This window comes from Syngnathus acus, chromosome 10 (assembly GCF_901709675.1).
Source record: "Syngnathus acus chromosome 10, fSynAcu1.2, whole genome shotgun sequence".
Taxonomy (NCBI): domain Eukaryota; kingdom Metazoa; phylum Chordata; class Actinopteri; order Syngnathiformes; family Syngnathidae; genus Syngnathus; species Syngnathus acus.
In genome coordinates this window covers 8528047-8550008 of record NC_051095.1, presented here as the reverse complement: position 1 = coordinate 8550008, position 21962 = coordinate 8528047, and the positions used below count along the sequence as shown (strand labels likewise).

Sequence of the window (21962 nt, the reverse complement as noted above, 5' to 3'; positions counted from 1 at the left end):
ATTAATTGATTAATGCCCCTCCCCTCTTCCTTATAAGGTCTCCAAATCATACGTATGTCCTCATGTCCTTTGCTCCAGAGTTGACATGTCAAGGCGAGATGGTGCGAGAGCAGCTGAAGCGGCACCAAGCCATGAGGACGTGCACATCCACCAGCAAGATCCCGCGCATGGATTGCCCCCGGTCGTGCCAGACCGTAGCGCCGCCCGGCGTCTGCTGTGGCGTCAGCAAGACCCGCAGGAGGAAGGTTATGTTCCGCTGCACGGACGGCACCTCGCACTTCGAAGAGATGGAGACGGCCCTGGAGTGCGGCTGCGCCAGGTGCCCGCTCTAATGACTTTCTCAATCCCTCCCACCCACACGTCTTGTGAATTTGGCACCGCCATTAACACAATTTACATTTTGTTTACACATCCCGTTCGATGGCCGCCAGTTTGCTGCAGGAGAAACCACAATGGGGACACGTGTGTGTGTGCGTGCGTGCGTTTGTGCGAGTGCATTTGTGCGTGTGTTTGTAGAGTGCATGTGTGAGTGCGTGTGTGTATGTGCAGAGAGAACTATATTGTAAGATACAAGTGAGAAGAAGGGGAAAAAAAAGCATAGTACTTATTTTTATGATGAATTTTCTTCTTCTATGAGGTAAGGACTGATGAGGTGGTTTTTTTTAAACATGTTGATTATACAACGTGTTACATAGGATGATATTATTTTGTACCTTGTAAGAACAAAAAGCTACACCATGAAGTAGATTAACATTCTTTACAAAAGAATATAGAAAATTATATGTATGTATAAATCTATATAGAAATTATACCTTAATCCAATTAATTGTATATTTAATGTTTTTTTGCATGATCTTTGGATAATTTCATGTTGTGGAGAAAGTTCACTCACTCTTTTTTGGTCAAAAAAGGGAAACCATATGTGCCTAATTGGGGGGTGGGAAGGACATCTTCACCTTGGAAACTTTGTTTTCCATCATCTAGGGAAGTGGTGGGAATACATAAATGGGAATAAAACATCAGAGGATTAAAAGATCCCCAAAAAGAAAGAAGTTCAGAAAAAAGCCCCCCCACACCAAAAAACACCTCATGATGCAGATTTACACAGTCAAAAATCCTCACTTAAGCATCCTTAGTCTTAATGTACGTGCCTTTCTCATAGGTGACTTCCTTCAGGCCTCTCATTGGCTGAAAGCAAAGCCACAGGATTCGGGGTTACATTGTACCCCTACCTCACCAGCAGCATACACACTTTTGAAGATTTAAACTGATTTGTTTTTTTTGCGAGCTAGCCAACACGTCTAATCTTAAAAAATGGCCAAGTAGGCATTTAATACTAATAATTCTCAAATAATATACGGATTTGTCGGATGTCGATGTGGTGTATAACGTGTAATGAAGTAATTGTGAGTTTGAGTACCCAATTATAGCACCAATAATGACCTGAGGGAGGCTACAAGGTGCTACGTAGCATTTAGACTATTTGAAAATGCAAAGACGACGACGCTCGGTTGACTTTTTCTTTATCTCTTAGTGATTTCTGATTGCAAATATTTAACATTTATAATTGTTGACCCTGAACAGTTTTATCCACAAGATGGGCTCATAATATTTTCGCAACATCCCATTTGGTTAAATAACAAACATATATAGCGAACCTCCCAACAAATGCCAACAAATGCCTTAAAACTAAAATGATTCTATAGCTTACATTTACAGGTTATATCATAATTGTTAAAAATGTCGAAAAGGGCTGTTCTACAAACAGAGCAACGCTAACATGACATTCAAAATTTACTGGGCTGGTACACCGAGCACATTACAGACCACAAAAAAAAAAGTTGTTCTGGAGTCACCACGGCAACGAGAAATTCTCTTCTCTTGAGCCAGTGCGCCAAATGTTAATGGCGCTTTTAGTGCTCAGTTCTTTGAAGCTCAGATATTACATACGCTGCTTTAAAATGCCACCATTGTGCCAAAGTTTGAAGACAAAAATTGATGTGTTCGGAATTCATAATGCTGCTTCGACCCAATGTTGGATGGCTGCAACAAGGGTGTAAGAAAATCTAAACTGGCACCTTAATTTTCACAGATGTCTACAAACGTCGCCACAAAGTGATTCATGAACTAAACTACGCAACTCGGTCATTGTCACGCAGCAACAGCAACATGGTGCAGAAAAGGAAACGGCGCCATTACCAAAAAAGCCGCTTCCTGTTGTTCATGTGATACATTTAGAAACACCTCATATAAGTGTTAAAACCATAACAAGGCACGAAGAGGTAAACACTCAAGACTTACAATGGGAACGTTTTCAGTATATTTCCATGGGAAGTTTCTGAAATTTTGATTTTGGTTATCCTTCAAGATTAAATCTATGGTATTAAACCAATACAACCAAATGTTTACTTGAACAATCTTTCAATTCTTTCACTCAAGAACATTTATTAATATGACTTTGAAATATAAAATTACATGTTGCGTATTTAAATCAAACACCCGACTGTCAAACTGCCTAACAATACATTTTAGACAGACAATATGTAATGCAACAAAAATATAACAAAAAGGACTAAAATGACTGTTATTGCAACTTCTCAAAATTGTTCATACAAGGTCTGTAGTACATTGCTTCCTGGTGGCCATAGTGCATATGCCAGAAGAGGCTCAATGTGGGGCCCATAAAAATGTTGCAATTTTGAAAATATCCAGAATGTTGCAACCCAAAGCACTACTGTATTCTACTTTAATGTACTCTGTTTACAACATTTACCAATGTGTCCACCAGCTTGTAATTTGCATCTGCAATTTAGCCTTTTCCTACTTTTCATGCCCTCACCCCCATTTGCGGAATAATTCAAGCTTTTTTTGTTTTGCTTGCGCCCGCCCCTTCTGCTTCTTGTGTACACGCCCCCCCCCACCCACACCCGCCTTGGTTTATTAGCTCATCAATGTGAAGGCAGAAGACAAAATCATTTCAATCCAAACACTGCAATGTTCTCCAGGTTGAAAACACAAAAGTGATTGATGATGCAGATGTTGAATGTTAAAATTAAACTACCATTGAAACTATATTGACTTTTTCTGTCTTAGTCCTTGAATGCATCACCACCATTATGTGTGTTTTTATTTCCCCATATGACAATGTTACGGCAATTCATAAACATGTTTACGATTGCTTATATTAATACTGTGGTTTAACCTGCAAATATACAAGAAACTCTGGTTTAGAAAAACATTTTAATTTCCTGCTCTTATGAAATGAGCCTTACAATGAGATTTGAAATGTATATATAAAAAAGAAATTTCTACGGCATTTAAGCTTGAAATTAATTCTCTGTAAATTGAGCATGAACACACGTGCAATGAAACTTCCTCCTTGACTTGCTCCTCCCCGACACAGATCTCATTCCCTTTCCTGGGCACCAAAAAACGGATCACTTTTTTAACTTTAGCACCCTCTTGTGCCATGTTTGTGAGTTGCAGAAAGCAAAAAATTCAAACAGACAATCTAATTTATATTTATTGTTTTTCTACTTTCCACTGACAACAATATCTCCAATTGTCACGCAATTTATTCAATAGGTTTATAAGTTTATTTCAGTGGGGCACCACATGCTGTCAACACCAATCGTGTCGGGTATTATTGATACAATTACATGGACATATGTTTTTATACTGGAATGAAATTGGCCTTAAAAGTGCAAACTGCTGGGGTAGTTGACCTTATAAAGGGATTGACAAAAAAGGAAACCTTCCAGTGTACTCAGAAGTTGGCTTTGACTTTCCATTCAAACTGACCTAAAAATGTTGTCGACTTTACACAAAAACAGCATTGCAGGAAACAGTCGGTCAAAGGCAGTCGGCGGCACGTTGATACACTCTTCATGGCCTCGTCTCTCCACTCAGAAAAATGAATGCAAGGATTGTTTTGTGGATGATTCTCACACTCTTTCAACAAAGATGTAAGTGAATTGTTTCTTGCCTGGCTTATGTCAAAAGTACCTCGGCGCTTTACAAAGTCTGTCAGCACCAGTGCTATTGTTACTGCTTGAGCAATCTGTTTGCATTTCTGCAATGATACTAATACATCCAAAATTTGATTTTCACAAGAAATAATATATTTGAGGAAATTGTACCATGGCCTTGCTCCTGCAGTGTTGCATGACATATGTGATTTAGTCTATATAATCTGGTCTGGTTCAGGCTCAAAAGGGTCAAAACATTTGTTCATTACTCGTGCATTAAAAGCAACACTAAGAAAAGTAGTGAAGCCGCAGCAGCTCGCTTTGACAACATTTTACATTCTGTTAGCCTATTTTAGAAAATAGGAAAAAAGTAAGGACATAGGCGTTTATACTGCGACTGTGATGAATTAGAAATGGCTATTGTTTGAACAATTTGTGCTTTTGTTTGATTACTAGCTGTTCTGTGCACCGTAGTCTATCACTAACATACACTGTCGCGATCATCATGTCATAATGACGATTTGTGTTTGAAAAGCCATGACTACAATTTAAAAAAAAAAAACTATGTGCACCATCGATTGTAGATAAGCATTCATGATTCCACAGGTGCCTTGTCGTCAAACTACACTCTCAGTCAGTGGCCAGCACAGTTATCCTCGCTGCGCCAAGGAGATCCTGTCCACCTCCTGTGCTCGGTGTTCTTTGACCAGAAAAACGACAGGTGTTCGGGTCGGCACACCGTGCACTGGCTGAGAGCTGGATCCCGTTCCGGTCTCGTCCATGCCGATGGAAAGACCAATGAAGAATGCGACGGGTTGAGTCCCAAACGATGCATCTATAAGATCTTCATCAATGTCAGTGAGTCGGATGGCGCCACCTACTACTGCGCTCTCGAGGCTTGTGGAAGCCTCGTGTTTGCAACAGGAACAAAACTGGACTTGCATGGTAACTTCTTAATATGGGTAAAATTTCAGGATTAACCTAAATTGGGTGGGTGTACGGACGGACGGATGGATGGATGGATGGATGGATGGATGGATGGATGGATGGATGGATGGATGGATGGATGGATGGATGGATGGATGGATGGATGGATGGATGGATGGATGGATGGATGGATGGATGGATGGATGGATGGATGGATGGATGGATGGATGGATGGATGGATGGATGGATGGATGGATGGATGGACTGACTCAGTTGTGGTATTATTTAGCCAGGCCATTCACAGGTGTGTCTCCTTTCGTTTCTTTAGAAAGAGTGATGCCACTTGATGGTTCACACAAAGAAATTCTTCTAGTTTTGTCTTCCATCGTGGCCTTAAGTCTGCTGGTCATCGCCTTACTGATCAATGTCATCGTGAAAAACAACACAGGTAATGTAAGGCCTTTTTTTCTAACCCTCAGTAAATCTAAGAAAATGTTTGACTTTGGAGAGCTCATGTCACACCATCATACACAAATGTCCCATAAGGTACACACAGGAGTAGTCTGCGTGTGAGCGTTTGGGTGTGAGTTGTGGTCAACAGAAGCTCCTTGTGAATGTTTACATTTTGTTTGACTATATGTATGACTATAAGAAAATTCAAACTCTGGAATTTTCGTGTATGGGACAAATAAAGGAATATCTTATCTTACCAGGTAAGTCAAATTTGATCCATTCCTGCAACTTGTTGCAGCATAGTGGTTGAAAATATGGGTAATGTCTGTCACTGATGCCACGCCCCCTTTTTCATACCACACTCTCATTATCTCTTTTTATTACTATTTACAGCCTCTTTCTCAAAGCAAAGCAAGAACCCTTGTGATTTTCAAGGCCCTCCGACATTAAATGTATGTATTCCTTAATTAAGTTGTGTTTATTTGATTTATTCATTGGATGTTGTTTCCCCACAGAAGGAAGAAAATGCCCACCTTAACTCAACTGTGGTTTTCAGCATGGTGGAAAGCAATACGCGAGATGCAGCACAGGCCAAGGCTTCGCTCATGACTTGCACCGTACGTGCTAAAAGCTAGCTCACTAGCTAAATGCGAATTAGCAACAATACTGCTGACAAAAATATGTTTCTATTGTCATTACTTGAAGCTGAAAAATTCTTAGTTGAATATTGCACTGAAAAATATAATGCAATGTGAATAAAATTTCTGGGAAAAAATACTATTATTGTATTCATATTTTATGAAAACATTTTTTTTCATCAGGGCGTTTGGAAAACAACAGGACATTTAATCATCCGTGTATGTCATCATTGGGGGGTATTTTATTTTGTATGAATGTAAAATCTATAATATTTTTATTATTTGCATATATTAATCATCCAAGGATCCTACACAAATTGTACACAAATGTATTTTCTATGAATGTAAAAACAGTTAATTATTTGCACATATTTATTAAGCATCCCAGGATCCTATCAAAGGTGCTGCAGAAATTCAAAGCAACTGTATGTAAAAGCACAACAAATATCTGAGGTGTTGTCTCATTGTCAAAATTGGATCATATGAAATCACAATTTTCTTTACATCCATTTAAGCTGACCCTGAGCAAGAGGCGGGATACTCCCCTAACTGTTCTCCAGACAAACATAGGGCACACACAGACAAACAGCTATTCGTCCTCTTATTCACAGCGAGTCATTTTAGAAGAAGAAAAATTTCTGTGGAACCTGAACTGCATTTTGCGTTCGGACTAAAATGCACTGCTGCTGTAAGCGGTTGTGGATCATCGAAAAACTGGAAGCTTCTTTTACCTTCCTACCAGTGACTGTCTTCGGTGTTGAGAAGGAAGGAAGTACAAATACTGTGACATAAACTTCTGACTTTCACATTGTGTCTTTGGCCTGCGGTAGGCCTTTGACCAACAACTCAAAGCAGTGTTCAACGGAACTGTTGACAGGAAATAAAAGGGCACACTAAACCGGCAAAGACATCAGAAATTATCTTTTGGTCTCATTTTGCATCACAGCAACACTTTGACACTAAACTGCTAAATTACCTCTACAAGTGGTAACCAAACGACAACATGTTCTTTTTGATGATGTCGTCTGACCACATCGACATTTCTGCACCGACAATCAGTCAGGAAATGCGTGTTGCATCACATACTCCAGCTAATTTTATCAATCTGCCACTGAGAAACAAATGAAGCAACCAAACTGAGGACCTTCATCGTGCAACTAGATAATGACCTAAAACAAAGTGACAAAGGAGGAGGATGTTGAAGAAAATTTAGACTGGCCAAGACCATCAGCTGACTTAAACCCTATTAAGCATGAATAGGGTAGTCTCCAACATGGCCGCCATCCTCTTCAATCCAAAGCACAAACGAGTTCAGGACAGATAATTGTAATAAACACTGGTGCATGCGTGTATGTGGTTAAAGTGAACGCTATAGCAAACGCAAAATATTTTCATTTCTTTTGCTTCAGATGACACGTTTTTTGTATTGTACCTTTGTCATAGTCCGTCACATAGTCTTTGTTATCGGTAAGCTTTTAAAACTTGACACAAAGAAGCTGATTTGCGTGCGATTAATTATTTCGCTTTGCACAAACTCTGTTGATGAAGCAGACCTTCACAACGCCACACTAAGGTGTTCTCTATTTTGGGTTTTCTCCAAGTAGGTTTATTGATACATTGAAACCGTGCGCTATTCAAAGTGTCAGCGTCTCAAACGGGACGCAGCAACTGGATAGCAAGTCTGAGAGGAGCCGGGTTGGGTTGACACCTGAAACGGCCAATGCGATGTCTGTGAAATTGTCCCCTCCCCTTTGGTGTTCTACGTTTCAAGTCAATAAACGTTTGAAGCTCTCTGGAGGAACTGCTGCACTTGCTGGAACAACAAGATGCGGACGACGCTTCATCTGCTGCTCCTGCTGATCCCGTTTGGAGGCAAGTCCAAGCTCAAAGGCAATGGAGGCATGTTCATCACTCTTACTGTGTTTTGTTCTGTTCAGGATACACGGCTCAGCCCACCTTCACAACAGAGACCAAAAAAGTTGGACAAAGTGTCTCTCTGGAATGTCCCCGCAACTCCTCTGAAATTCAGGCTCTTTATATTTGGATTCGACTTGCTTCTGGAAGCTTTCCAGAAATCTTAGGTCAGATGTCATCCTTTGAAACTGGGACGTCAAAGAGTGGACGTCGTATAACAGTCAAGCAAGAGCCAGGGAAGTTTGTTCTGCAAATTAGTCAGGTGCAAAAAATCGACACAGCGCTCTACTACTGTTTCAAATTGCCATCACGGTTTCAAAATATGACATTTTTGAATGGAATATTTCTACTGGTCAAAGGTAAATATGGAAATGTATGATTTGGCATTGAGAATATTTAGACATTAATTGGTCATTTAAATATTTTGTTGCAGTTCTTTGATAATTAACATGACAGACTAAAAGGTCGATTTGCATTTCAGACGACCCAGAAGCAGAGACAGCCGTCACTGCTGTCACTCATGACTTGCAGTTCAACAAGAGCCGATCGCGGTGCTCGGTTCTCTCTCGCTCTGGTACTAAAACGTGTGAGGATGGACACAACTTTTATTGGCTCAGAGCTGGACCAGAGGATTCAAATCCCCACTTCATTTACACTCATGACGAATGTGAGAAAGTTGCAAAGGGCTCCATGCAGGAATGCGTTCACGCTTTCCATAACAACGTCGACGCCGGAACGTACTCTTGTGCTGTGGCCACATGTGGGCACATTTTTATGGCAACAAAGGTCAACATGCAAGGTAAATTAAATATTTTGATTTCAGAATTGTGAAGTAGCACGGATTTCAAAAAGTTCAAATTATTGTTTGCTGTTTTGTTTTGTTTTTCTTTCAAGATCCAGACCCCAGGAAGTCTGATTTCCTAAAGACTGTTATCTTCATCATGGCTGCTGCTTTGACCTTAATCTCCATCCTGTCAGTTTTTCTCATATACAAGGTCAAGACAAAAACGTTTTGTTGCTGCATAGGTGAGAGAAATTCCACTGCTTCTTTTGGGGTTCTCACAATTTGGGGGGGGGGCATTAGTTTTCAAACATTTCCTCATTTTAAGACCAATCCAATATAGTCGCCAAATGTCTCACTCAATGCCATCAGAAAATAATAAGAAAAAGAAAAGTGTAGGCATGCACTTTGGGAGATGGAAAAGATGTAATACAAGTTATTATGGGAGTCCTCGTGACGCCATTGCTTGATAGACTATCTCTCTTCAATGTTCAGCTTGTCGGCAAACTCGTGAACACATATACTATATGTATATCTCTATATCTATCTAGATCGAGATGTATACGTGTCTATACAGACATAAGTAGATAGACATACATGTAAGTTTGGACCTTTTAAAACAATGTTCACATTAGTTTGTCCGACTATTTGTATGACTATAAGAAAATTCAAACCTATGTACTCTGGAATTTTCCTGTATGGGACAAATAAAGGAATATCTTATTTTACCAGGTAAGTCAAATTTGATCCATTCCTGCAACTTGCTGCAGCATAGTGGTTGAGAATATGGGTAATGTCTGTCATTGATGCCACGCCCCCTTTTTCATACGGCACTCTAATTATCTCTTTTTATTACTATTTACAGCCTGTTTTTCAAAGCAAAGCAAGAACCCTTGTGATTTTCAAGGCCCTCTGACATTAAATGTATGTATTCCTTAATTAAGTTGTGTTTATTTGATTTATTCATTGGATGTTGTTTCCCCACAGAAGGAAGAAAATGCCCGCCTTAACTCAACTGTGGTTTTCAGCATGATGGAAAGCAATACGCTAGATGCAGCACAGACCAAGGCTTCGCTCATGACTTGCACCGTACGTGCTAAAAGCTAGCTCACTAGCTAAATGCGAATTAGCAACAATACTGCTGACAAAACTATGTTTCTATTGTCATTACTTGAAGCTGAAAAATTCTTAGTTGAATCTTGCACTGAAAAATATAATGCAACGTGAATAAAATTTCTGGGAAAAAATACTATTGTATTCATATTTTATGAAAAAATTTTTTTTCATCAGGGCGTTTGGAAAACAACAGGACATTTAATCATCCATGTATGTCATCATGGGGGGATATTTTATTTTGTATGAATTTAAAAACTTGAAAATATTTCTATTATTTGCATATATTTGTTAATCATCCTAAAATCCTACACAAATTGTACACAAATGTATTTTCTATCAATGTAAAAAGCATTTATTATTTGCATATATTTATTAAGCATCCCAGGATCCTATCAAAGGTGCTGCAGAAATTCAAAGCAACTGTATGTAAAAGCATAACAAATGAGGTGTTGTCTCATTGTCAAAATTGGATCCATATAAAATCACAATTTCTTTACATCCATTCAAGCTGACCCTGAGCAAGCGGCGGGATACACCCCTAACTGTTCTCCAGACAAACATAGGGCACACACAGACAAACAGCCATTCGTCCTCTTATTCACAGCGAGTCATTTTAGAAGAAGAAAAATTGATGTGGAACCTGAACTGTATTTTGCGTTCGGACTAAAATGCACTGCTGCTGTAAGCGGTTGTGGATCATCGAAAAACTGGAAGCTTCTTTTACCTTCCTACCAGTGACTGTCTTCGGTGTTGAGAAGGAAGGAAGTACAAATACTGTGACATAAACTTCTGACTTTCACATTGTGTCTTTGGCCTGCGGTAGGCCTTTGACCAACAACTCAAAGCAGTGTTCAACGGAACTGTTGACAGGAAATAAAAGGGCACACTAAACCGGCAAAGACATCAGAAATTATCTTTTGGTCTCATTTTGCATCACAGCAACACTTTGACACTAAACTGCTAAATTACCTCTACAAGTGGTAACCAAACGACAACATGTTCTTTTTGATGATGTCGTCTGACCACATTGACATTTCTGCACCGACAATCAGTCAGGAAATGCGTGTTGCATCACATACTCCAGCTAATGTTATCCATCTGCCACTGAGAAACAAAAAAAGCAACCAAACTGAGGACCTTCATCGTGCAACTAGATAATGACTAAAACAAAGTGACAAAGGAGGAGGATGTTGAAGAAAATTTAGACTGGCCAAGACCATCAGCTGACTTAAACCCTATTAAGCATGAATAGGGTAGTCTCCAACATGGCCGCCATCCTCTTCAATCCAAAGCACAAACGAGTTCAGGACAGATAATTGTAATAAACACTGGTGCATCCGTGTATGTAGTTAAAGTGAACGCTATAGCAAACGCAAAATATTTTCATTTCTTTTGCTTCAGATGACACATTTTTTGTATTGTGCCTTTGTCATAGTCCGTCACATAGTCTTTGTTATTGGTAAGCTTTTAAAACTTGACACAAAGAAGCTGATTTGCGTGCGATGAATTATTTCGCTTTGCACAAACTCTGTTGATGAAGCAGACCTTCACAACGCCACACTAAGGTTTTCTCTATTTTGGGTTTTCTCCAAGTTGGTTTATTGATACATTGAAATCGTACGTTATTCAAAGTGTCAGAGTCTCAAACGGGATGCAGCAACTAGATAGCAAGTCTTGTACAGAAGAGCGTTCACTGAGAAGAGTTGGGTTGACACCTGAAACGGCCAATGCGATGTCTGTGAAATTGTCCCCTCCCCTTCGGTGTTCTACGTTTCAAGTCATTAAACATTTGAAGCTCTCTGGAGGAACTGCTGCACTTGCTGGAACAACAAGATGCGGACGACGCTTCATCTGCTGCTCCTGCTGATCCCGTTGGGAGGCAAGTCCATGCTCAAAGGCAATGGAGTCATGGTCATCACTCTTACTGTGTTTTGTTCTGTTCAGGATACACGGGTCAGCCCACCTTCAAAACAGAGACCGAAAAAGTTGGACAAAGTGTCTCTCTGGAATGTCCCCGCAAACCCTCTGAACTTCAGGCTGTTCTTACTTGGATTCGACTTGCTTCTGGAAGCTTTCCAGAAGTCTTAGGTCGGATGTCAGCTATTGATAAGGAAGGACCCGAAACTGAGACATCAATGAGTGGACATCGTATCACAGTCAAGCAAGAGCCAGAGAAGTTTGTTCTGCAAATTAGCCGGGTGCAAAAAAACGACACGGCGGTCTACTACTGTTTCAAATGGACAAAATGGGTTCACAAAATGACATTTTTGAATGGAGTATTTTTACAGGTTAAAGGTAAGGTGATTTGGCTTTGAGAATAATTAGACACTAATTTATCATTTAAATCATTTTTGGCAGTTCTTTGCTAGTGAACATGAAAGAGTAAAAGGTCAATTTGCATTTCAGACGTCCCAGAAGCAGAGACAGCCGTCACTGCTGTCACTCAGAACGAGAGCCGATCGCAGTGCTCGTTCGTCTCTCGCTCTGGTAATAAAACGTGTGAGGATGGACACAACTTTTATTGGTTCATAGCTGGACCAGAGAATTCAAATCCCCACTTCATTCACACTCATGACGAATGTGAGAAAGTTGCAAAGGGCTCCATGCAGGAATGCGTTCACGCTTTCCATAACAACGTCGACGCCGGAACGTACTCTTGTGCTGTGGTCACATGTGGGCACATTTTTATGGAAAAGGCAACAAAGGTCATCACGCAAGGTAAATCTAATATTTTGATTTCAGAATTGTCAAGTAGTACGGATTTTAAAAAGTGCAAATCACTGTAATGTTTTCTTTTTTTATTCCTCATGATCCAGATGGCAGCAAATGTGATATACAAAGGTCTGTCATCTTTGTCTTGGGTTCTGCTTTGGCCTTAAGCTGGATCATATCAGCCTTCCTCATATGTAAGATCAAGACAAAAGGCTGTTTTTACTGCAAAGGTAAGAGAATGTGCACATGAAGTCTCCAAATGCAAAAGCAGTTTGGCATCATTTTGACTCAAAGTGTCGAACTCGGGCCCTCGAAGGCCACTGTCCTACATGTAAAATCACCTGTGACTTAGACAAAAATTGAGCCATGCCTAAACATATACTATATGTATGTATCTATATATATCTAGATCGAGATGTATACGTGTCTATACAGACATATGTACTATATCGACACACACATGTAAGTTTGGACTTTTTAAAACAATGTTCACATTTTGTTTGTCCGACTTTGTATGACTATAAGAAAATTCAAACCTATGTACTCTGGAATTTTCCTGTATGGGACAAATAAAGGAATATCTTATCTTACCAGGTAAGTCAAATTTGATCCATTCCTGAAAAGCTCTGGCTTGTGAGTCCTGTTTAAGAACTACTACTTGAAAGACTTTCTCTCTTCAATGTTCAGCTCGTCGGCACACTCGTGAAGAAACGTGCAGTGGTGTGCAGCAGGTCAGTCGAAAGCCTCTCCGCACGTTTGCTCCCTTTCCACCTTCTTCTTGTGACACAAGTGACTTGTTTTCTCAGAGAACCGAGGACACTTTGGTTTATTCCGCTCCGACCATCGTCGCCAGGACAAGTGGCAAAGAGAGCCAAACGAGAGCGAGACAAAATGAGGATTTTAGCATGTATACGGACGTCTGCCTCCGCGAAACCTAACAAGATCAAATGAATTTAAAGTTTGTATTAAGATCTTTCACATTTCAAAAGTACTGCAAAACTTTACAGTGCAAGGAACCATATTGGGCATAATGGGACTAAAATAACACTGTTCAACCTCCGTCAATCAAAATAGAATGATTGCAGTGATTTTTAAAAAAAACAAATTGCTTCATCAAAGACAAGAAAACAGTATTACAATGGTAGTGAGATTGCAAATGTGGTAAGGATTGGAAGATGTAAACAAACAAAAAATGGACTCGAGCTATTTTTCTGAAGTACCACATTCAGTTTAAAGATTCCAGTGATTCATGACAATCGATTTTCATCATTTAAAAAAAAAAGAATGTGAATATTTTAAGTCACTCCTCATGACTTGCACCGGTATGTGCTAAAAGCTAGCTCACTAGCTGAATGCGAATTAGAAATAATACTGCTGGCTCATTTGTTCTTTCAAAAATAATATGTTTCTATGGTCATTGCTTGCAGCTGAGAGTTTGTTAGTTGAATCTTGAACTGAAAAATATAATGTAACAAGAATAAAACGTCTGAGAGAAAATACTATTATTGTATTTATATTTTATGAGAAAAAAATCATCATCAGCGCAAAACACGGGATACTTTATCATCCACGTATGTCATCATGGGGGGATATTTTATTTTGTATGAATTTAAAAACTTTATAATATTTCTATTATTTGCATATATTTATTAATCATCCCAGGATAAACACAAATTGTACACAAATGTATTTTCTATGAATGTAAAAACAACTCATTATTTGCATATATTTATTAAGCATCCCAGGATCCTACCAAAGGTGCCTCAGAAATTCAAAGCAACTCTATGTAAAAGCACAAAAAAAAAAATCAGATGTGTTCAGGCTGATTCTCAACATTGGATCGATATGCAATCACTTTTTTTTTTTTTACACATCCATTCAAGCTGACCCTGAGCAAGAGGCGGGATACACCACTAACTGTTCTCCAGACAAACACGGGCCACACACAAACAGCCATTCGTCTTTCCATTCATAGCGAGTCGAAAAAGCGAGCGAAAAATGTATGTGGAGCCTGGACTGCATTTTGTGTTAGGACCGAGATACACTGCTGCTGTAAGCAGTTGTGGATCATGGAAAAATGAAAGCTTCCTTTACCTTCCCACCCGTACCTGTCTTTGATGTTCAGTAAGAAGGATGTACAACTACTGTGAGTTTAACGTGCAAGACATAAACGTCTGGCTTTCACATTGTGTGTCTTTGGCCTGCGGTGGGCTTTTGATCAACAACGCTGAGCAGTGTTCAAGGGAACTGTTGACAGGAAATGAGAGGGCACACTAAACCGGCAAATATATCGGAGTTTATCTTTTGGTCTCATTTTGCATTGAAAAAACACTTTGTCGCTAAAGCGCTGAATTACCTCTACAAGTGGGAACCAAACGACAACATGTTCTCTTTGATGATGTCGTCTGACCACATTGACATTTCTGCACCGACAGTCAGTCAGGAAATGCTAATGTCATCCATCTGCCACTGAGAAACAAAAGAAGCATCCAAACTGAGAACCTTCATCGTGCAACAAGAGAATGACCTAAAACAAAATCACAAACGAGGATGATGTTGAAGATTTTAGCCTGGCCAAGACTGTCAGCTAACTTAAACCCTATTGAGCACGCATGTGTAGGTTAGTCTCCAAAATGGCTGCCATCCTCTTCAATCCAAAGTACAAACGAGTTCAGGACACATGATTGTAATAAATAATGTTTGTGGTTAAAGTGAACGTGATAGCAAACGCAAAATATTTCTTTTGCTTCAGATGACACACTTTTGTATTGTCCCTTTGTCATAGTCCCTCACATACTCATTTTAGTTAAGCTTTTTAAACTTGATATGAATACGCTGATTTGTGTGTGATTAATTATTTTGCTTTGCACAAACTGTTTCTGAAGCAGACCTTCACAATGCTAGACTGATTTAAGGTTTTCTGGGGTTTTGCTCCAACTTGATTCATTGATATATTGAAATCGTTAGCCATGAATGTGCGCTATTCAAAGTGTCAGAGTCTCAAACGTGACGCAGCAACTAGATAGCAAGTCTTGTACAGAAGAGCGTTCATTGAGTAGAGCCGGGTTGACACCTGAAACGGCCAATGCGATGTCTGTGAAATTGTCCCCTCCCCTTTTGTGTTCTACGTTTCAAGTCATTAAAGATTTGAAGCTCTCTGGAGGAACTGCTGCACTTGCTGGGACAACAACAAAATGCGGACGACGCTTCATCTGCTGCTCCTGCTGATCCCGTTTGGAGGCAAGTCCAAGCTCAAAGGCAATGGAGTCATGTTCATCACTCTTACTGTGTTTTGTTCTGTTCAGGATACAAGGGTCAGCCCACCTTCACAACAGAGACTAAAAAAGTTGGACAAAGTGTCTCTCTAGAATGTGCCCGCAATTCCTCTGAAAATCAAGCTGTTCTTACTTGGATTCGACTTGCTTCTGGAAGCTTTCCAGAAGTCTTAGGTCAGATGCACGCCTTTGATTATACAAGACGCGAAACTGGGACATCAAAGAGTGGACGTATAACAGTCAAGCAAGAGCCAGGGAAGTTTGTTCTGCAAATTAGTCAGGTGCAAAAAATCGACACAGCGCTCTACTACTGTTTCAAATTGCCATCACGGTATCATAAAATGACATTTTTGAATGGAATATTTCTACTGGTCAAAGGTAAATATGGAAATGTGTGATTTGGCATTGAGAATATTTAGACATTAATTGGTCATTTAAATATTTATTTGCAGTTCTTTGATAATTAACATGACAGACTATAAGGTCAATTTGCATTTCAGACGACCCAGAAGCAGAGACAGCCGTCACTGCTGTCACTCATGACTTGCAGTTCAACGAGAGCCGATCGCGGTGCTCGGTTTTCTCTCGCTCTGGTAATACAACGTGTGAGGATGGACACAACTTTTATTGGCTCAGAGCTGGACCAGAGGATTCAAATCCCCACTTCATTTACACTCATGACGAATGTGAGAAAGTTGCAAAGGGCTCCATGCAGGAATGCGTTCACACTTTCCCAAACGTCAGCGCTGGAACCTACTCTTGTGCTGTGGCCACATGTGGGCACATTTTTATGGCAAAGGCAACAAAGGTCAACACGCAAGGTAAATCAAATATTTTGATTTCAGAATTGTGAAGTAGCACGGATTTCAAAAAGTTCAAATTATTGTTTGCTGTTTTTTTTTTTCTTTCACGATCCAGACCCCAGCAAGTCTGATTTCCTAAAGACTGTTATCTTCGTCATGGCTGCTGCTTTGACCTTAATCTCCATCCTGTCAGCTTTTCTCATATACAAGGTCAAGACAAAAACGTTTTGTTGCTGCATAGGTGAGAGAAATTCCACTGCTTCTTTTGGGGTTCTTACAATTTGGGGGGGGCATTAGTTTTCAAACATTTCCTCATTTTAAGACCAATCCAATATAGTCGCCAAATGTCTCACTCAATGCCATCAGAAAATAATAAGAAAAAGAAAAGTGTAGGCATGCACTTTGGGAGATGGAAAAGATGTAATACAAGTTATTTTGGGAATCCTCGTGACGCCATTGCTTGATAGACTATCTCTCTTTGATGTTTAGCTTGTCTGCAAACCCGTGAAGAAACGTGCAGTGGTGTGCAGCAGGTCAGTAGAAAGTCTCTCCGCACGTTTGCTCCCTTTCCACCTTCTTCTTGTGACACAAGTGACTTGTTTTCTCAGAGAACCGAGGACACTTTGGTTTATTCCGCGCCGACCGTTGTCCCCAGGAAAAGTGGCAAAGCCAGCCAAACGAGAGCGAGAAAAAATGAGGATTTTAGCACGTATACGGACGTCTGCCTCCACGAAACCTAACGAGATCAAATTTATTTAAAGTTTGTATTAAGATCTTTCACATTTCAAAAGTACTGCAGAAGTTTACAGTGCAAGGAACCGTATTTGGCATATTGGGACTAAACTAACACTGTGCAACCTCCGTCAAAGTTTGTATTGAGAATTTTTATATTTCAAAAGTACTGCAGAAACTTACAGCACAAGGCATAATGGGACTAAAATATCACTGTACAACCTCTGTCAATCAAAATAGAATGATTGCAGTGATTTTTAAAAAAACAAATTGCTTCATCAAAGACAAGGAAACTGTATTACAATGGTAGTGAGATTGCAAATGTGATAAGGATTGAAGTTGTAAAAAATAAAAAAATGGACTCAAGCTATTTTTCTGAAGTACCACATGCAGTTTAAAGATTCCAGTGATTCATGACAAGCGATTTTCGTCATTTAAAAAAAAAAAAAAAAGAATGTGAATATGGTAAGTCACTCATGACTTGCACCGGTATGTGCTAAAAGCTAGCTCACTAGCTAAATTAGAAATAATCCTGCTGACTCATTTGTTATTTAAAAAATAATGTGTTTCTATTGCCATTACTTGCAGCTGAGAGTTTGTTAGTCTAATCTTGAAATGAAAAATATAATGTAACGAGAATAAAATGTCTGAGAAAATATACGATTATTGTATTCATATTATTTGAGAAAAAAATCATCATCAGCACATTAGGAAAAAAACGAGACACTTCATCATTCATGTATGTCATTATGGGGGGATGTTTTATTTTGCATGAATGTAAAAACTATAATATTTTTATTATTTGCATATATTTACTAATCATCCCAGGATCGTACACAAATTGTACACAAATGTATTTCGTATTAATGTAAAATCGATTTATTATTTGCATATATTTATTAAGCATCCCAGGATCCTACCAAAGGTGCCGTAGAAATTCAAAGCAACTCTATGTAAAAGCACAAAAAATATCAGGTGTTCAGGCTGATTCCAGCCATTTGTCTTTCCATTCACAGCGAGTCAAGAAAGCGAGCGAAAGATTTATGTGGAACCTGGACTGCATTTTGTGTTAGGACCGAGATACACTGCTGCTGTAAGCGGTTGTGGATCATGGAAAAATGAAAGCTTCCTTTACCTTCCCACCCGTACCTCTCTTCGATGTTCAGAAGGAAGGATGTACAAATACTGTGAGTTTAACGTGCACGACATAAACTTCTGGCTTTCACATTGTGTGTCTTTGGCCTGCGGTGGGCTTTTGATCAACAACGCTGAGCAGTGTTCAAGGGAACCGTTGACAGGAAATGAGAGGGCACACTAAACCGGCAAATATATCGGAGTTCATCTTTTGGTCTCATTTTACATCGTAAAAACACTTTGTCGCTAAAGCGCTGAATTACCTCTACAAGTGGGAACCAAACGACAACATGTTCTCTTTGATGATGTCGTCTGACCACATTGACATTTCTGCACCGACAGTCAGTCAGGAAATGCTAATGTCATCCATCTGCCACTGAGAAACAAAAGAAGCATCCAAACTGTGAACCTTCATCGTGCAACAAGATAATGACCTAAAACAGAATCACAAAGGAGGATGATGTTGAAGACTTTAGACTGGCCAAGACCGTCAGCTGACTTAAACCCTATTGAGCACGCTTGTGTAGGTTAGTCTCCAAAATGGCTGCCATCCTCTTCAATCCAAAGTACAAACGAGTTCAGGACACATGATTGTAATAAATAATGATGCATTCGTGTTTGTGGTTAAAGTGAACGTGATAACAAACGCAAAATATTTCTTTTGCTTCAGATGACACACTTTTGTATTGTCCCTTTGTCATAGTCCTCATTTTAGTTAAGCTTTTTAAACTTGATATGAATACGCTGATTTGTGTGTGATTAATTATTTTGGTTTGCACAAATTCTGTTTCTCAAGCAGACCTTCACAATGCCAGGCTGATTTAAGGTTTTTGGGGGTTTTGCTCCAAGTTGATTCATTGATATTGTGAAATCGTTAGCAATGAATGTGCGCTATTCAAAGTGTCAGAGTCTCAAACGTGACGCACAACTAGATATCAAGTCTTGTACAGAAGAGCGTTCACTGAGAAGAGCCGGCTTGGGTTGACACTTGAAACGGCCAATGCGATGTCTGTGAAATTGTCCCCTCCTCTTTTGTGGTCTACGTTTCAAGTCATTAAACATTTGAAGCTCTCTGGAGAAACTGATGCACTTGTGGAACAACAAAATGCGGACGACGCTTCATCTGCTGCTCCTGCTGATCCCGTTTGGAGGCAAGTCCAAGCTCAAAGGCAATGGAGTCATGTTCATCACTCTTACTGTGTTTTGTTCTGTTCAGAATACACGGGTCAGCCCACCTTCACAACAGAGACCAAAAAGGTTGGACAAAGTGTCTCTCTAGAATGTGCCCGCAATTCCTCTGAAAATCAAGCTGTTCTTACTTGGATTCGACTTGCTTCTGGAAGCTTTCCAGAAGTCTTAGGTCAGATGCACGCCTTTAATTATACAAGACGCCAAACTGGGACATCAAAGAGTGGACATCGTATCACAGTCAAGCAAGAGCCAGGGAAGTTTGTTCTGCAAATTAGTCAGGTGCAAAAAATCGACACGGCGCTCTACTACTGTTTCAAATTGCCATCACGGTTTCAAAATATGACAATTTTGAATGGAATATTTCTACTGGTCAAAGGTAAATATGGAAATGTGTGATTTGGCATTGAGAATATTTAGACGTTAATTGGTCATTTAAATATTTTGTTGCAGTTCTTTGATAATTAACATGACAGACTAAAAGGTCGATTTGCATTTCAGACGACCCAGAAGCAGAGACAGCCGTCACTGCTGTCACTCATGACTTGCAGTTCAACGAGAGCCGATCGCGGTGCTCGGTTCTCTCTCGCTCTGGTAATAAAACGTGTGAGGATGGACACAACTTTTATTGGCTCAGAGCTGGACCAGAGGATTCAAATCCCCACTTCATTTACACTCATGACGAATGTGAGAAAGTTGCAAAGGGCTCCATGCAGGAATGCGTTCACGCTTTCCATAACAACGTCGACGCCGGAACGTACTCTTGTGCTGTGGCCACATGTGGGCACATTTTTATGGCAAAGGCAACAAAGGTCAACACGCAAGGTAAATCAAATATTTTTATTTCAGGATTGTCAAGTAGCACGGATTTCAAAAAGTGCAAACTATTGTTTGCTGTTTGGTTTTTTTATCCTTCATGATCCAGACCCCAGCAAGTCTGATTTCCTAAAGACTGTTATCTTCGTCATGGCTGCTGCTTTGACCTTAATCTCCATCCTGTCAGCTTTTCTCATATACAAGGTCAAGACAAAAACGTTTTGTTGCTGCATAGGTGAGAGAAATTCCACTGCTTCTTTTGGGGTTCTCACAATTTGGGGGGGGGCATTAGTTTTCAAACATTTCCTCAATTTACGACCAATCCAATATAGTCGCCAAATGTCTCACTCAATGCCATCAGAAAATAATAAGAAAAAGAAAAGTGTAGGCATGCACTTTGGGAGATGGAAAAGATGTAATACAAGTTATTTTGGGAATCCTCGTGACGCCATTGCTTGATAGACTATCTCTCTTTGATATTTAGCTTGTCTGCAAACTCGTGAAGAAACGTGCAGTGGTGTGCAGCAGGTCAGTCAAAAGTCTCTCCGCACGTTTGCTCCCTTTCCACCTTCTTCTTGTGACACAAGTGACTTGTTTTCTCAGAGAACCGAGGACACTTTGGTTTATTCCGCGCCGACCGTTGTCCCCAGGAAAAGTGGCAAAGCCAGCCAAACGAGAGCGAGAAAAAATGAGGATTTTAGCACGTATACGGACGTCTGCCTCCGCGAAACCTAACGAGATCAAATTTATTTAAAGTTTGTATTGAGAATTTTTACATTTCAAAAGTACTGCAGAAACGTACAGCGCAAGGCATAATGGGACTAAAATATCACTGTACAACCTCTGTCAATCAAAATAGAATGATTGCAGTGATTTTTAAAAAAACAAATTGCTTCATCAAAGACAAGGAAACTGTATTACAATGGTAGTGAGATTGCAAATGTGATAAGGGTTGAAGATGTAAAAAAAAAAAATAAAAAAATGGACTCAAGCTATTTTTCTGAAGTACCACATACAGTTTAAAGATTCCAGTGATTCATGACAAGTGATTTTCATCATTTAAAAAAAAAAAAAAAGAATGTGAATATGGTAAGTCACTCATGACTTGCACCGGTGTGCTAAAAGCTAGCTCACTAGCTAAATGTGAATTTGCACCAATACTGCTGACTCATTTGTTATTTAAAAAATAATGTGTTTCTATTGCCATTACTTGCAGCTGAGAGTTTGTTAGTTTAATCTTGAAATGAAAAATATAATGTAACGAGAATAAAATGTCTGAGAAAAATACGATTATTGTATTCATATTTTATGAGAAAAAAATCATCATCAGCACATTAGGGAAAAAACGAGACACTTCATCATTCATGTATGTCATTGTGGGGGGATATTTTATTTTGTATGAATGTAAAAACTATAATATTTTTATTATTTGCATATATTTACTAATCATCCCAGGATCCTACGCAAATTGTACACAAATGCATTTCGTATCAATGTAAAAACTA

General features: G+C 39.5%; 4 protein-coding genes across 10 annotated transcripts in view; all 4 read left to right on the top strand.

Moving 5' to 3' along the window:
• Nucleotides 1-3072, top strand: part of slit3 (slit homolog 3 (Drosophila)) — a 168992-nt gene extending 165920 nt beyond the window's left edge. For both annotated transcript variants that reach the window (XM_037262169.1, XM_037262170.1), the window contains one exon: nucleotides 79-3072. In XM_037262169.1, the coding sequence (XP_037118064.1) occupies nucleotides 79-332 (254 nt within the window). In that variant the 3' untranslated portion in view covers nucleotides 333-3072. The remainder of the gene's footprint in view (nucleotides 1-78) is intronic.
• LOC119129119 lies at nucleotides 515-9930 on the top strand. Of its 4 annotated transcripts, none has more exons than XM_037262179.1 (6): nucleotides 515-637; nucleotides 3842-3965; nucleotides 4575-4826; nucleotides 5224-5343; nucleotides 5742-5800; nucleotides 9669-9930. In XM_037262179.1, the coding sequence occupies exons 2-6, from the start codon at nucleotides 3914-3916 to the stop codon at nucleotides 9786-9788; spliced, it is 603 nt and encodes a 200-aa protein (XP_037118074.1). In that variant the 5' UTR covers nucleotides 515-637; nucleotides 3842-3913; the 3' UTR covers nucleotides 9789-9930. The 4 variants fall into 4 exon arrangements, with proteins under 4 accessions (XP_037118074.1, XP_037118072.1, XP_037118069.1 ...); XM_037262177.1 differs by lacking the exon at nucleotides 5742-5800 and adding an exon at nucleotides 9547-9605 and having other exon boundaries at nucleotides 4575-4913; XM_037262174.1 differs by having other exon boundaries at nucleotides 4575-4913.
• On the top strand, nucleotides 7060-17753 carry LOC119129117. Of its 3 annotated transcripts, XR_005099134.1 has the most exons (7): nucleotides 7062-7858; nucleotides 11742-12092; nucleotides 16285-16605; nucleotides 16703-16828; nucleotides 17077-17120; nucleotides 17196-17402; nucleotides 17511-17753. XR_005099134.1 is itself a non-coding variant. In XM_037262172.1 (6 exons), the coding sequence occupies exons 1-6, from the start codon at nucleotides 7813-7815 to the stop codon at nucleotides 17325-17327; spliced, it is 1011 nt and encodes a 336-aa protein (XP_037118067.1). In that variant the 5' UTR covers nucleotides 7060-7812; the 3' UTR covers nucleotides 17328-17753. The 3 variants fall into 3 exon arrangements, 2 of the variants coding, with proteins under 2 accessions (XP_037118067.1, XP_037118066.1); XM_037262172.1 differs by lacking the exons at nucleotides 16285-16605; nucleotides 16703-16828; nucleotides 17077-17120 and adding exons at nucleotides 12204-12515; nucleotides 12614-12739; nucleotides 13197-13240 and having other exon boundaries at nucleotides 7060-7858; nucleotides 17196-17753; XM_037262171.1 differs by having other exon boundaries at nucleotides 17196-17753.
• A 2050-nt stretch (nucleotides 17754-19803) lies between these two features.
• LOC119129118 lies at nucleotides 19804-21607 on the top strand. Its single transcript, XM_037262173.1, has 5 exons — nucleotides 19804-20020; nucleotides 20143-20466; nucleotides 20567-20692; nucleotides 20942-20985; nucleotides 21061-21607. The coding sequence occupies exons 1-5, from the start codon at nucleotides 19819-19821 to the stop codon at nucleotides 21190-21192; spliced, it is 828 nt and encodes a 275-aa protein (XP_037118068.1). The 5' UTR covers nucleotides 19804-19818; the 3' UTR covers nucleotides 21193-21607.
• Nucleotides 21608-21962: the final 355 nt, after the last annotated feature.

Excerpts from the sequence above, each read along its gene's own strand:
- LOC119129117 (XM_037262171.1), top strand. The coding sequence starts at position 7,813 with ATGCGGACGACGCTTCATCTGCTGCTCCTGCTGATCCCGTTTGGAG. Across the intron at positions 16,606-16,702 it reads AACAAAGGTCAACACGCAAG|ACCCCAGCAAGTCTGATTTC; the intron begins GTAAATCAAATA and ends TTCACGATCCAG. Across the intron at positions 16,829-17,076 it reads AACGTTTTGTTGCTGCATAG|CTTGTCTGCAAACCCGTGAA; the intron begins GTGAGAGAAATT and ends TTTGATGTTTAG.
- LOC119129118 (XM_037262173.1), top strand. The coding sequence starts at position 19,819 with ATGCACGCCTTTAATTATACAAGACGCCAAACTGGGACATCAAAGAGT. Across the intron at positions 20,693-20,941 it reads AACGTTTTGTTGCTGCATAG|CTTGTCTGCAAACTCGTGAA; the intron begins GTGAGAGAAATT and ends TTTGATATTTAG. Across the intron at positions 20,986-21,060 it reads CGTGCAGTGGTGTGCAGCAG|AGAACCGAGGACACTTTGGT; the intron begins GTCAGTCAAAAG and ends TTGTTTTCTCAG.
- LOC119129119 (XM_037262177.1), top strand. The coding sequence starts at position 3,914 with ATGAATGCAAGGATTGTTTTGTGGATGATTCTCACACTCTTTCAACAA. Across the intron at positions 4,914-5,223 it reads AACAAAACTGGACTTGCATG|AAAGAGTGATGCCACTTGAT; the intron begins GTAACTTCTTAA and ends TCGTTTCTTTAG. Across the intron at positions 5,344-9,546 it reads CATCGTGAAAAACAACACAG|CCTGTTTTTCAAAGCAAAGC; the intron begins GTAATGTAAGGC and ends TACTATTTACAG.